This window comes from Cyphomyrmex costatus, unplaced genomic scaffold (genome assembly GCF_001594065.2).
Source record: "Cyphomyrmex costatus isolate MS0001 unplaced genomic scaffold, Ccosl1.0 scaffold143, whole genome shotgun sequence".
In the NCBI taxonomy this organism is placed as follows: domain Eukaryota; kingdom Metazoa; phylum Arthropoda; class Insecta; order Hymenoptera; family Formicidae; genus Cyphomyrmex; species Cyphomyrmex costatus.
In genome coordinates this window covers 638,585-653,037 of record NW_017275424.1, presented here as the reverse complement: position 1 = coordinate 653,037, position 14,453 = coordinate 638,585, and the positions used below count along the sequence as shown (strand labels likewise).

At 34.0% G+C, this 14,453-nt stretch overlaps 2 protein-coding genes across 2 annotated transcripts in view; one reads left to right on the top strand and one right to left on the bottom strand.

The window, feature by feature from the left end:
* The first annotated feature begins 786 nt into the window (after window positions 1-786).
* Window positions 787-9,323, top strand: Elys (AT hook containing transcription factor 1 homolog). The gene is made up of 6 exons (XM_018551654.1): window positions 787-816; window positions 1,027-1,395; window positions 1,495-1,792; window positions 2,003-7,960; window positions 8,823-8,904; window positions 9,059-9,323. The coding sequence occupies exons 1-6, from the start codon at window positions 787-789 to the stop codon at window positions 9,228-9,230; spliced, it is 6,909 nt and encodes a 2,302-aa protein (XP_018407156.1). The 3' UTR covers window positions 9,231-9,323.
* Window positions 9,324-12,947: 3,624 nt separating this feature from the next.
* Window positions 12,948-14,453, bottom strand: part of LOC108783180 (coiled-coil domain-containing protein 50) — a 3,227-nt gene continuing 1,721 nt past the window's right edge. The window contains exons 3-5 of the mRNA XM_018551680.1: window positions 14,078-14,195; window positions 13,810-13,975; window positions 12,948-13,595 (exon numbers count right to left, since the gene is read on the bottom strand). Coding sequence (XP_018407182.1) covers window positions 12,963-13,595; window positions 13,810-13,975; window positions 14,078-14,195 — 917 coding nt within the window. The 3' untranslated portion in view covers window positions 12,948-12,962. The remainder of the gene's footprint in view (window positions 13,596-13,809; window positions 13,976-14,077; window positions 14,196-14,453) is intronic.

The window sequence follows — 14,453 nt, the reverse complement described above, 5'->3', positions numbered from 1 at the left end:
AATATTTTTATAAATTTTATATATTCTTAATATATTAATTTTTATATTTTCAATATATTTATAATACTTACTTAATTGTTGTTTTTATTTTATGAAAGACATATTGCAACGTTTTTTTTACATAAAAGTTTTTATAGAAAATATTTAATAATGTTAATATAAGTTAAATAATAATAAAAATAAAAATTGTAATTGATTCTACTTTAATTTTTACGAATTTATTAATTTTTACAATTTATAAATTTAAAGAAATTTGCGGGAATGGATGATAAATGTCGGACCAATCACAAACCGGGGAGAAGGTGGCCAGACTCTTATTAGAGGGTCACTAGAAAAGCCTTGTCGTACGACACATGAAATATCGGCCTTAAGATGGCGCGCAATTTCGATAGTCGCAAGCCTTCAGCCTTCCATTCTTCTCTCCCTATTCTTTGACTGTGACCGTACACGCCATGGTCTTATTACACCATGGTACACGCCATCTACGTACTATGTATCCTTTTCGCATTATCGTTAAACAGTAAAAGAGAGTAGGGGAATGAATGATAGATAAAATATCATTTTCGTACGAAATTCGATTCCAAATTACGCTGTTATTGTATTCTATTTTCTATAAGCCACTTTCCATTGCACGGGCATTTTCATTTCTTATGTATGTATATGTCTCCCGGGTGATTACGGTAACAAACGTGAGGTTTCGCGCCAACATAACCTTGTTGCAAACCGTGCAAAAACGATTTTTAAATGCAAATTTCACTGATGATATTTCGGTAGCTGGCCTGAGAGATGAAGGAACTAGAAGAAGTCAATTGTGAGGTAATGCATTACGACATAAAAATATTTTAATTATTGATGTAACCTATCGCGATAATTTGTAATATATGTATATATATATATATTCTAATGTGATATTTTTCTACTTTGAATTGAATTATATTGAGAATACAAAATAATGGATAAAATATAAGCGAAAGAGCTTATTTTTTTATTGCATATTAATAATTTTTTAATACTTTTTTCGTATAGATTCGCAGGATTGTGAAACTTCAATTTCCTGTGTCAAATTGGTTAAGAAATTTAGAGTATAGTCAGTCTGCAAATCTCCAAGATTACGACAATGTTAGTGAATGTCGTGGAGAATTTCTACACGATGCAACATATGCATGGTTGAGTTATGGTTGCCACTTGGTAGTTTTTAATGTAAAAATAGGAGAAACCGTTAGCAGTTGGGTATTTCGTGGTATCGTAAAATCAGTTTCCCAATTTCCTACTCAATCTGGAGATTTTCCATTACTACTGGTTGGAATAGATAATTGTGCAAGCAAATTGAAAGATTCTTCTGGTTTATTGTGTATATTTGACTGCACTACATCCCGCGTTTTGAGAGCTATTCGTGTAAGTATTATCTTTTAAATTAGATTCATTTTGAATTAGTATTAAGGATTAGAATTATATAAAATTATTCTTTTATACCCTGCTAATGATGTTTTATAGATGCCATGTGGGATAGAACAAGTATGTGTTGTGGCGGGTGGTGCCGAATGGGAGGAATTCAATGATAAAAGACCTGATAACCTACTAAGCGAAATGGATGGAATGGCCTGTGTAGTTTTGCGTAATCTACATCATATCATGATTGATCTTCGGAGAACTGTATGGGATATGGATGATTTGTCTATTATTATGGATGAAACATCACCAGCAGAGATACATTTTCCATCAGCGAAACAAATTATTGATAGATGTCAATTTATTCGAGAAAAACATACAGCTTATAATTTGCTTAACAATCGTAAGTACTAGTAGTAAACGATCATCAAGTTAATATTTATCCATGTGTCAATATCATATTAGATAAAAAATATGTCTAAAAGACAGATAAATATATTGCTTTCTATAAACACATACAATATATCTCTGACACACAAATCTTTGAGATTAATATTATATAATATTAGTTATTTAATATTAGTAATTACATGAAAATTTAATATATTCTTAGGTATAGAAAAACACATTGGCTTTAACAGAGAAGATTTTGAAGCATCTCCTTTGATTGGAGAGAGTTTGACCACTGCAATTATCAGTTCCACAAAGATTGGCTGTTTAATCTCTGGATGTTTAGGCAGAGTGATAATTTGGCAGAATGATGGCTCCATAGGATGGATCAGTACACCTATCGACGAGAATATGATAGTCACACATTTAGCTTTGTTAGAACCCACTGATGATCCCAGACCTTTTTATTATTTGTGGGTAGTATTCCAGGATGAATTGTCAAACGCGCCACCGATATTGCGAATGTATGCTATGCTATTTGAAAGGAAATACTGCGACAGAGAGATAAACTTGTACTTTAATTTAGAAAATGATCCCAGTCTGAAGTTTGAATCGGAGTTGAATGAAGGAGACAAGGTTATTAGTTTGTGCACTGTTGAGAGAGAATCTAATTCAGAACAGACCGAATCAACGGTTAGAAGAGGCGAAGATAATTTACTGCTTATTGCCACTAGCGACAGAATATTTCTGTTTGATTTGAATCAGTGGTATAAAGAGCAAATGCCACACACTATTAGCGAGTGTCAAAATCCAAATAGCATATTGGCAACATATCGTATACGATCAGACATACAAAATGAGGAAGACAGTCAGATCATAAGTTTTGCGTATATCCCACACAGTTTACAAGAATTCTCCAGCAATGGCCCAAACTCATCGGAGGAACTATTCTATCCCAATTCCTTGTCACTCGAATGGGTGGAATTGAACTCAACAAAATTGACATTTTGGATGACTCGTGGTATTCAGACTGATTTACTGCGTGAAATAGCTATGACAGGTCCTGTTGTATTGATACAACCGTTTGAAACGTTTCACAGATGTCTTTCTGTTGGGTTAGTGCCATTCAATTCAGAGTTCTCATTTTCCAGCGATCAGAACGCACAACGAGAGATGTTGTTGTCTCTCTGTTTGGAACAACGATGGTCCAGTTTTCTGATAAAATGTGCTACGGAATGGTCAGATGGTAGTGCCTCTTATTTGTATCCCACTTTTCTTAATTGGGGCATTCAGAGAGCTTCTACAATAAAAATAATTGCGGATCGACTCTGTATTCCTCTGTTCGATCAATCAGGCAGTAGCATCGGTGAAACTGACGTGAAAACTTTGCGATTTTGTTCACAGCAATTGGAATGTTTGTCCAATATAGTGGCTAAATTGCCATCCACAGCGATTGACTTGATGAAGCAACGAAAGACGTTAAAACGCGTGTCCTTATACTTTCAAGTACTCCTTTGGTTCTACGACGTGGGTCTGCTGCCCGAAATGCAAGATTTAGAAGAAGAGGAGCAGGCGGCAATGGCGGCGACGATAACAAAGACAGTTGAGCAAGAAGAAGAAGGAGAAGAGGAGAAGAATACGCTATCTATTTCCTTAGCGCTAAGAGTGCCTTATCCCTATGCGAAGCTTTTAGTGCTTTATAAAGAAAAACGAGCACAGTTATTAAAAAACAATGGCAGCAATGGTGAAAATGAAGAAAATTTATTTATTGATGAGCTGATAACACGTGAATGTTCCATGTTAAAAGCACAATGGGAAAGAGAGGGTGGCATCACCATGCATGGCTGCTATCCACCGCCATCGCTGCAATCTCTACTACGATCTTATTTAACCGATTGTCATCAGACGGAAGTAAATGAGATCAATTGTAGACATCAGATTACAATTTACCTCCTGATGGATCTAGCTATGCTGCTGCAGCGGTCGTATCCCGCAGTGAAACAGCTGATCAAATATCCGTCCGCATTCATGATGAGCCCCAGTCTCATCAAGCTCACTCAGGCATTCTGGCTACTCGATCACGAAAATTATCAGGAATTTCTCGATACAATGACCGGTCAATTAATTTGTGATTCTGATATTAAGGATTGGCATCATAGATTCATATTGCGCACTTTGGTGCGTAATAATCAACACAAACTAGCGCTCTTATATCTTCGTGTGAGAAAACCACCCTTGTCCTCCATAGAAGAACAAGGTATGGCCATGAGCCTTTCGGTGGAACATGGCTTGGTACAGTCTGCTTTCCATCGTCGACCACCCTGTCATTACGAACAATTACTAACCAGCTTTTTTCAAGCATGTAGAAAATACAACAGGCTCGACGAAGTTCTGCATTTAGTGCTCGACTCTGAGGAAGAGGAGGTGTTTGTTAAATTTCTCGAAGAGAATAAGATGGAAGATTTACGATTGTTGTATTATCTACAACGATGTCGTTACACGGAAGTAATTGGCGGCTATCCGATTAGACAATACCAACCAAACGTAATCAAAGACGTGCAGTCCACGTCATTCATTATGCTCAGCGCATACGAAATGACCTTGCCTGATATCACGAAACGATTCTCCATGAACGCGACCACAATGAATTCAGACGCAGATTTAAAGGCGCGCTATTCCAGACCGATGTCACATTGTAAGAGCCACGATAAATTGCGGAATATATATGAAACAGTGATTACAAAAGCCAGAGAAACTTATCTACGAGGAGAGAAATCTCAAATCCCGTTTGTCAGTGCACCTTGTACATCGTTGAAACTCAACAGTCACGGTATAAACATGAACTGTGTATTATTTCCGACACTGATGCATAAGATTCGCGGCAAACGCACAGTTGATCAGATCTATGAAGAGGACGATGCAGATGACATGTCGAATAATATAAAACGCCGGAAACTATCAGACGAGATTATCTCACCAAGCAAACGAGTTTCGGAAGAATCGAGGGAGACTTTTGACACACCTCTAGTAAAGCGCAAATCTAATGTCTCTATCAACAAGGATCGTGTTCTAGAGACACCGCAATCAATTTTAAAAATTAGACAACTTGTAAAAAGCTCGACGTCTCCTACTGTAACGTCCCAAGCAAAGGAGAATACCGATGGATTGTCCGAGAAGGAAAGAAAAGTTAGTAGACAGATACGATTTAACATTAATCAGTCCAAGAAAACTTTGATGTATGAGGAAGAGAATGAGAAGGAGGAGAGAAGGCAGAAGGAAAAAGAACAAGATGATAATGAGATCAATGTTCCCCTTAGTTCGAACGAAATGAGTAACGATGCGTTCTTCAGTCCAAACGCAAGTAACGTGCCAGAATATTGTGAAAGCGCGATTTTAAGTGATAGTAGCAGTGCTTCTGGTAAGATTCATTGCTACGCCCGTCCGCGACCCAGTCTCAGAAGAAGTGCCTTATTACAATCATCCGTAGAAACGTCACAGGAATTTTGCATGGATAAAGCGAGTGGCTCATCCATAAACTTGTCCACAGCAAACCCAATGACTTTCGAAAAGATGAATGAACAACCGTTTATTTCAGGTACACCGAGGAATCGTAGCTCGTTATTATCGACCTCTATTTACTCGACCAGTATATTGTCTTCTGATAGCAGCGTCGATATTAGCTACCTTACAAAGACGTCAGGTCCATCACAATGGATATCGTCCATGCAAAGAGAGAGTAACAATAAATTTATCACTTCGTCTACTCCACTAACGAAGATTATAGTTTCTGAAACATCTATTAATGATAAGCAAGCCATGGAAGTAGACAACACGAATAACTTGTACGAGATAAAGGAAGATGTTAATGTGCTAAGCGAATCTGAAAAACTTGTACATGTTGAACAATTTGGTTGCGGTGGAAGTGGACTGGATCTCGCGAAACAAGAAGATAGTTTAGATATGGTCGCAGAAAGCAACAATCTACAGAACGAACACAATAATGAAAGAATTGATAGGGAAAGTAGTTCAAGTTTACAGAATTACGAATTGCCTACACTCTTCGAATCTGAAAAGGTCCCGGAGTCGATCATTTCGGATGAATCTGACGAGGAGTTACTTACATTGCGAAACGACGAAGATAGTGACGAGCACGAGGAGACGTTCGAGAGTCTGTCCACGATTTTGGAAGACACGCAAATGCCTTTGGATAGTCATCAAATGCCTGCTTCTCGTTTGTCGGAAGAATACAGTATGACAAAACCTAACGGTTTGCAAGAATCGGTGCAAATAATGGGTGATGTTGATTTGACTGACGACGAATCTGCGAATAGCAGAGTTGTGACCGGTATTACACCGGTAGTATCTGACAAAGTGGATAATAACAAAAAAGATACGCATTTGATGTCAATTATTCATTCAGAACATACATTATACGACATGTCAAATATTACAGATGACGAGTCTGATTCCAATGCCAGAGAAGCTGAAGAGCCAAAAGTGCAAAACGATAGATATTCCAATTTACAAAGATCTTATGTCACCCAGAATGTCGAATTGGAGAAAAACAGTGAATCCAATAACCGTAAGTCAGGTAGAAGCAAGAACGTTTCAAAGGAAGATCTCAATAAGGCTCTATCATCCCCACAGCAAACCAACGTCGATGTCCATGACAAAATTTTTTCGAGTTGTATAAAACTATACAAAGTAGATAGTAAGACCAAAATATCCGAGGAGATGGCTAAAGAGACGGTTGAGGACACGACTGAGGGAAAGCTATCAGATGATCAAAGTATCTCGAAAAGTGAAAAGAATCAAGCTGAGATGATGGATGTTTCATCCGTACATATGACTAGATCACGTAGAGCAAGTTCGCTGGCAAAAGATATCTCGGCACAGCAAGTAGAGCCGGAGAAAGTCACTCGTTTACGAAGATCAAGTTCAATGATGAAGGACTCTTTAAATTCCCCAATAGATTGTTCGTCACAGAAAATAGATTTTGAAATATTGTCGCGTCCAAAGAGAGCGAATTTAGCAGCGAAGGAGATAAGAATGGATTCTCCCTCGGGAAAATTACGTGGTCGAAGAGCGAGCTCTCTCGCGAAGGACATACTAATGAGCTCGGTGATGAGTTTGGATGAGAATTGTGAGCCGCAATCAGGAAATTCCGACGCGCAATCATCAACGAGAAGAGACCGCAGATGTACATCTGTAACGAAAGAGATACCGCAGGTCATTACGAAGGATAGCGACTCTGAGAGCGTTAAGGATGAACAACCAGTAAGGAGAAGCACAAGACTTGCTTCTTTCGCAAGAAAAGTATTACAGGCGGACGCCCCGACTCTGCGAGGAAGGAGTCTCGCTAGGTCAGAAAGCGCTACATCGCTCATCAAACTGGTGAGTGATGATGAAGAAGGCGAAAACACGAACAAGAAATCTTTGCGACGCACGAGGAAGTCTTCGGTGTCGTCCGATATGGATGGTACAACGATAAGCAGATCATTGAGATCATCCATGAGGGATAAGGAGTGTTCGAAAGACATTAAAACGAACCGAAAACGCGGCAGTTCAGTACCTAAAGAAATAATGACGCTGTCTATAGGATCACAGAGACGTAGGTCCAATAGTATTATTAAAGAAGTTATTGCGGAAGTCGCTGAGCCCCCAGAGGAGTCAAAGAGATTCGGAAATTCTTCGGCGAAAGATACAGAAAAGATTACCGGTAGACTAACAACAAATACACGTATTCGAAGCGCATCGGTACTCTCCGTGCCGGAGGAATTGGAGGAAATTTTGAGTCCGTCAATGAGAGAGACGAGATCTACTAGGAAAAAGGCTCTACAAAATAACGCCAGAGCAAAGAGAGCGTCCAGTGCGGATATGACACACACAGAAATGAAAAGAAGGGTCAAAAATGTTGACACAAGTATCACGGTGTTGACACAAGTATCGCCGATAGCGGAAGATCTAGCAGAAGGAGACGAAAAAGTAGATATTGAAACCATGCAAGATACTCCAGCGCCTAAAAGAAGGACGGCATCAACCACAATGATTAAAGAATCGAAAAAGGATATAGTAAAACCAAGACGAGGTAGACCGCGCAAGATCAGTGTGGATCAAGAGTCCAGCAATCTGTTTTCATTCTCGCTACCGGAGGAAACAGATGATGTGCCATTGGAGAAAGGTAATTTTCAAAATAGACTTATATTATATTTCAGAATAGTCTTATACTGCAAAAAACGTTCTATATAATAAAAAACGGAATTTTTTGTCGGTATTTCTTCTGAAGGATTGTTTTCAGAGATCTTTGTGTAAATTATCCTGTAAATCCTTTGAATTTCTTTTTCTTTCCGTAAGATTTTATTTTTACCATTTTTTTTTTTTTTTACACAATTCACTTTTATCTACACCGTTGGAAAATTTGTTTTTGTGAAAAAAAATCTGCTGGTTAAAGTGTTAAGTAAGGTACACATTTAGATGTAAATTTAACATATGTCTCTTATGTTAAATTAATATAATGAATATGAGAGAAGTGTAAAGTTATTAAAATGATTTAAAAAAATACGTTGAAGTAACAGAATTTGTACGTATTTAGTAAATATGTTAAAATTTATAGAATAAGAATGTTGATTTTATTTTGTAACGTATTATATCAATAAAACATTAGAGTAGTTATATTTATACATATAATATAAAAAAAATGTTTATATGTTAATTTTATCGTAATAATTATGTTGATTATACACATAACTAACTCTTCAAATTTTATTCAAGATTATATTCCATTTTTGTTGAAATATAAACATAATATTTGTGTTATCTTTCAACATACTCATATTATGTTAAATTAACACAAAAACTTGAGTGGACCGTTTGGGACATGCGATTTATGTTAAATTTAATATATTTTTTCCAACTGTGTAAATAGAATTTCTTATAGTCGATTTTTATCCAATTTGGGACGTATGTGTAATCCATTTACTTGTCGAATAGCAGATTTCAAATAGCAAACACGGTTTGATGAGATCGTGATCTTCAATTTACAGACATTGGAGAGGTCCCGAATTATGTATTCTCGCCACCTCAAACCAGATTTAATAAAAACATTTCTTCAAAGCAACGTCGTATGTAGGTAATTTATTGATTCGATACAACTGCTCTCTTTTCATCGCTATGTGTTATCTCTTTTTAAAAGCTTCAATTGTCTCTTATTTTGGCTCTTCTTACCAGAGAAAAAAAGATGCAAGTTTTTTTATTTATATCCTATGTTTATTTTTCACAGAAAAATAAGCTCGTCCATATCGAGTCCTTACCAGGAAGAACAGCGACCCGCTAGTCAGCAGTCTCGTAACATCAAATCTGGCCGTTGCGCTCGTTTAGTTAAAAATTCTTTCGGATCACGATTTCGAACAAGATTTATTGTATCTAAAAAATCCAAAAATAGAACAAATTAAAACTGGAAATTTTCCAAAAGTTCTGTCACGCACATTTTAGATTTGTAAGTCTTTCAAATACTTGTAAATTCCTTTCACATACTCTTCTTTTACCACCACAACATGTTTTTTTTTTCACGCTGTTTCTGACAATTAAAGCGATCGATTTATTCATTGGAAAGCATTAATTTTTAATATTTATAAGTACGAAATAGTGCGTGTGAAATAAGATATATTAGGAAACGTTACATGATATAGAAATTGTTGACCAGTTTTAGCGTCTATATTCTGGCAAAAATATAGTACAAAATAATTTCTCTAATATGATAAATAACTATGAATGTTAATAAACAAAGATCGAATGATTTAATTTGTATTTCCCAGCATATTCTAGTTAGAAAATGAAAAAAAATACGATTGCTTTATCTAATATTAACGTTTTAGCGAGGACAAACAAATTCAATTATTTGCAAAAATAGGAAAAAAACAAGATCATGAACTTGGCTAATCTTATCTTTTTGCGAACAATTTAATTTGTTTTAAATGATGATTAAGTAAAGTATCTCGTTTTCTTTTTCTGTGATTGGAATATCAGGAGACGCGGTAGCGTCTCCGGTTTAAATTATGATGGAAGATTAATGGCGAAATATTCCAACAACAATATTTGGAATATACACTAATGTGATGTTAAGATTATGAAGAAATACCTTTCTTTTTTTTTTTTCAATAATATGTAGAACTTCTAAGATTGTTTTTCAGAGATTAATAAACCAACATAATTGAATCAAATTACATTATATATGTTTACAGTTGCATAAAAAATTATGTTCTATCCAATCTAAGATATATCATGTTATTTTTGTATCAATACATGTGCGAGCTGATAAATGTACGACGGTAAAGTTACACATGTGTTATGTCAAACAATGTATTCTAATGGTAAATTATCATTGAAAAATGTACAGACGTTTATACACATATGCGCGCGTACAAACACATTCTTTAACTATCATAGTATTCATTCCATCAATATGTACATTTTTTAAAGATATTTATTGTCAGTAGTGTCAGTTTTTTTGTTAATATTTCTAGATTTTCATTTTGTAGCACAGATTTTGTTGCTACACATTTTGCATATGTAATATAGTACATGTTCCTATAATATTTTCAGCAAAAAGCAATGTATCATATCTTTGTAAATAATTTATTAATATACTCATATACAGTTGTATCGATACAATAAATGTAAAAGAAAGCTTATGCATACACACGCGCATGCGCGCGCGCGCACACATACACAACACATACACACGTATATGATAATATCAGACGAGAGAGAATCCATTCACCACAAATAATAAAATAAATCATTATAAAAAAAATCATTACGAAAAAATTCATATATTCTAATGGAATATTGCTTGAAAAGCTCTTAATAGAGATTCTTATTCTTCTGAACACAGTCCTTATATAAATAATACATTGTACACACATATACAGTAAGTCTATATAATCCTTTATAATGATAGAGAATTAATAATAAATAAATTCTAAACGTTTTATAAATGTGTTATTTTAAAGTTACAGGTAATTTTAAGAAATTTTTTTTTACTTTTTGAAGGGGAAATGTGTAACAACTGTATTCAGTAACAATTATGTGTTCACTCTTTAACATTTCCCTTTAACACACATTATATAATTATATACTTTAGTATTTTGAAAACTTGCTTATATCATATTCGAAGATTCGAAAAATATTGCAATACATAAAACTCTTTCAATCTAGATCCTTATATATACATAATGTGTACGTCCTTTCTTTATCAACACTTTTTTTTAAGGCTTGCATTAAAGTGTTATCTTTGGCAGTGTTGTCATTCTTTACGTTCTACCTTAACTTTAGAAAGAATTTTAAGTAGTCGCGATTTATTAGAAAGTTAAACGTGTTATAGATAATCTAGTAGCGTTGAACGATAATGTAGCGTTAACATGTAATCATCTTACAAGAGCCAATTGAATATAATGGAAACGTGAGATTCTTTTAAACCTAATAAAAGGATAATTTAATTTAAAGCAAAGTTTTTTGTAATTTCTCAATCTTTTGTCATAACCCATTCATGCATTTAAAAAATGACATTTCATACTGATCCATTTACGTGAATTAACATTTTATAATAAATTCTTATTCGATAAATATTTGTACACTGTCACACGGCTTTGTCGTCTTAAATAACTGCATAAAGTTGAAAAATATATCTCTTATACAAATTGTTCTCTGATTGTCAAAGATATTCTTTTGTTTTTATCCTACACTAAAAATGTCAAAAATTTGAACAATGAGAAGCATATTAATATATTAGCATCTTTATATACTTCACATCAGAGATGGCAAGTAATGCATTATTTTCCATTCTTGCTTCGTATACAATACTGTTAGAGATACATCAGCTATTAAAAAATGTAAAAAGAAAATCGAGAACAGTGCAATCTATTCATTTGAATATCAGCAATTATAATTATTACCGAGTAATTCGTTAATTTTTTAAGTTAAGGGGCTCTTTGATCATTTTAAATGCCCTTTAAAAGGCACATTATATTTTGCATAATGGCAGTACATTAATATTATCATATAATATATGGCAATATATCCTATCAATATGAAGAAAAATAATCGTAAAATCTCGAAATTCGTACACATTTTGCGAAAATAAATACATGTGGACAATTCCTAAAAAAATTGGACAAGAATTTACTTTATATTTATTGAACTGCTTGAAACTTTTGTTACGTGATATATACATTATTTTAAATAATATGTGAGGCCCTCTAAAAAAATGTTTCTTTAAAGTTAAAGTTCTTTTACATGGAAGTTTTTACAAAAGAAAACTGAGCATCTGTTCTACTTCGATGTTAAATATCTTCGGTTTAAATCTTCATTGTAGGTAGAAGGATCAACCAAAAACGATTTTAAAGAAGAGATCAAGTGCTCTTATAATATTATCTAAGTTTGTTTAAAACATTAATAAGTTTTATTGTTATTAACAACATAAACGTTAATTAAATTTTTTCACCAAAAAATATCACTTATGAAAGTTTTAAAAAAATATGGTCAGATTTCTTATTAAATTGTATATAAGATATATTTTTTATAGGATAAAGTTTTAAACTCTTAGTTTAAAAAAATCAATAGACACTGCACGGTATCGCGCGCGCCTACCCGCTCGGTTGCTTCGCATGGTACAAATGTTGTAGATTTAGACTTTAGATATAAGTTGTAAGATACATCGTATCTTGTAGCTATGATACTTTTTACAACTTTTAATAATATTTTAAATATTATTAATATTATTGATATATTACAATTACACAACTGTAAGAAATAATATTAACAAAAAGACACTAACGATAAATCATAATCTTAATTTGAAGTTGCCACCAATACGAAAAAAAATGAAAAAATTTTTTAGAGGCATAAACTCACACATTTAAAATGGTGTATACATCATGTAATAAAAGTTTCAAACAGCTTAAAAAATATAAGGTAAATTCTTATCTGATTTGCTCATTTTCTCAATTGCCCATACACTATAAATATATATAAAATAAATGTATTATTAATATTGCTCAATGTGTAATAAAATTGCATCTCTTTATAGACCTTAGAAATAAATACTGATTGTTAATTTATGTCATCATTTGACGACTATAAAAAAATTTTATTAAAAATATTGATCTTCCTCAATTTTATATTTCTTACTGATGTTTACACCCATCTTTAACTCGCCGCTTATGTTTCTCCTCCTGCACATTAGCTGGTGATTGAACCTGATTTCGCCGTTGGCCTTGAATCGGCATGTAACACGGTATATCATCTGTCATTAGTTCTTGTGGTGGCGGCGGTAAAACATAAGTGGGACTTATTGTGCTGCTCGAGCTGCTCGAAAAAGTACCTCTATGCACATTGTAAGTAGGATCGATAATGGTTGCGACATTTTCTACTTCTCGCACATTATCGGGACTGTCTAGTGTATGAATTTCTTCAAGATCTGAATATTGAGAATAATTGGCAGGATAACGGGTTCGATTCTTATTTGATGGAGTTTTCAAGTCCAACCTGTCTGGTCTTTGAGGTCGTTCTGTAAGATCTTGTTCATCTACCTGTTGCTGCTGCTGCTGCTGCTGCTGTTGCTGCAGACGCTCTCGCTCTAGTTTCTTCTGCCTCGCTCTTTCTCGTGCTTTACGAGCCTTTGCACGCTCCTTGTCCTGAAGCATTCGTGCCAATTCAGCATCCTGCGCTTCCATCGCTAATTTTTGATCCAATATAAATTGCTCGTCTTCCGGATCGTCGTGATTTTCTTCTTCTTGTTGTAGCTTTTTTGCCAGTTCCTATCATATATACAACAAAGTTTAATATTTATATTTTCATACTAACAAACAATTATCTCTTTTTCTTTTTTTAAATAAGACACTTTGAATTGGAGATTATTTCTTTTATTTTTATTTTTAATATAAAAATAAATTTTTAATGTAAATATAATAATAAGAGGAAAAATCTCCAATTGCCGTCTTAACATAGGTTTTATTAACCACTTGTGATTACCTTATCTTTTTCTTCTTGCATTCGTCTTTCAAACTCATATTGCATAGCTTCATCTCCCAATCTTAATTGTAATCTCATCATTTCTTGCAATTCACGCTCTCTCTGCTTCTCCTCTCGTTCCAAAGTAAGTGCAATCTGTCTCGCAACAACCGCATCTCTCTCTTCCCTTTATAAAAAAAAGAAAAATATTTTAAAACACTGATATAAAATAATCTCCATTTTTATAGTATTATATGTGAATAAATTATTATATGTAAATATTACTAACTGCTGTTGAACATAAGTTTGATATCTTAGCGCTTCCAATTCCTGTTCAACTTTGGCTCGTGGCACATCTTCTCTCACCTGTGCATTACGTGTTTTGTTGCCAGTATAATGTTCCTTAACTATAAATCATAATAAAGAATCATATATTAAAGCTTTTTTACTCAAGTATTGACAGTAGATACATATATATCTGCTAAGCACTTAAATCTTCTGTTCTACATCTTATATAAAGCATAAATCTTTAAAGCATTAATCTATCCATTTTCTATTTTTAACAAAATTATTATATTCGTTTACATTGTATTCATTTATGTTTATGTCTTGTCTTTTTTTTTCAATATATTCTTTCTCTCTCTCTCTCTCTCTCTCTCTCTCTC

Bases quoted from the DNA above. Each gene is read 5' to 3' on its own strand.
- Elys (XM_018551654.1), top strand. From the start codon at position 787: ATGAAGGAACTAGAAGAAGTCAATTGTGAG. The intron at 1,793-2,002 runs GTAAGTACTAGT...ATATATTCTTAG, and splicing joins TTATAATTTGCTTAACAATC to GTATAGAAAAACACATTGGC. The intron at 7,961-8,822 runs GTAATTTTCAAA...TTCAATTTACAG, and splicing joins TGATGTGCCATTGGAGAAAG to ACATTGGAGAGGTCCCGAAT.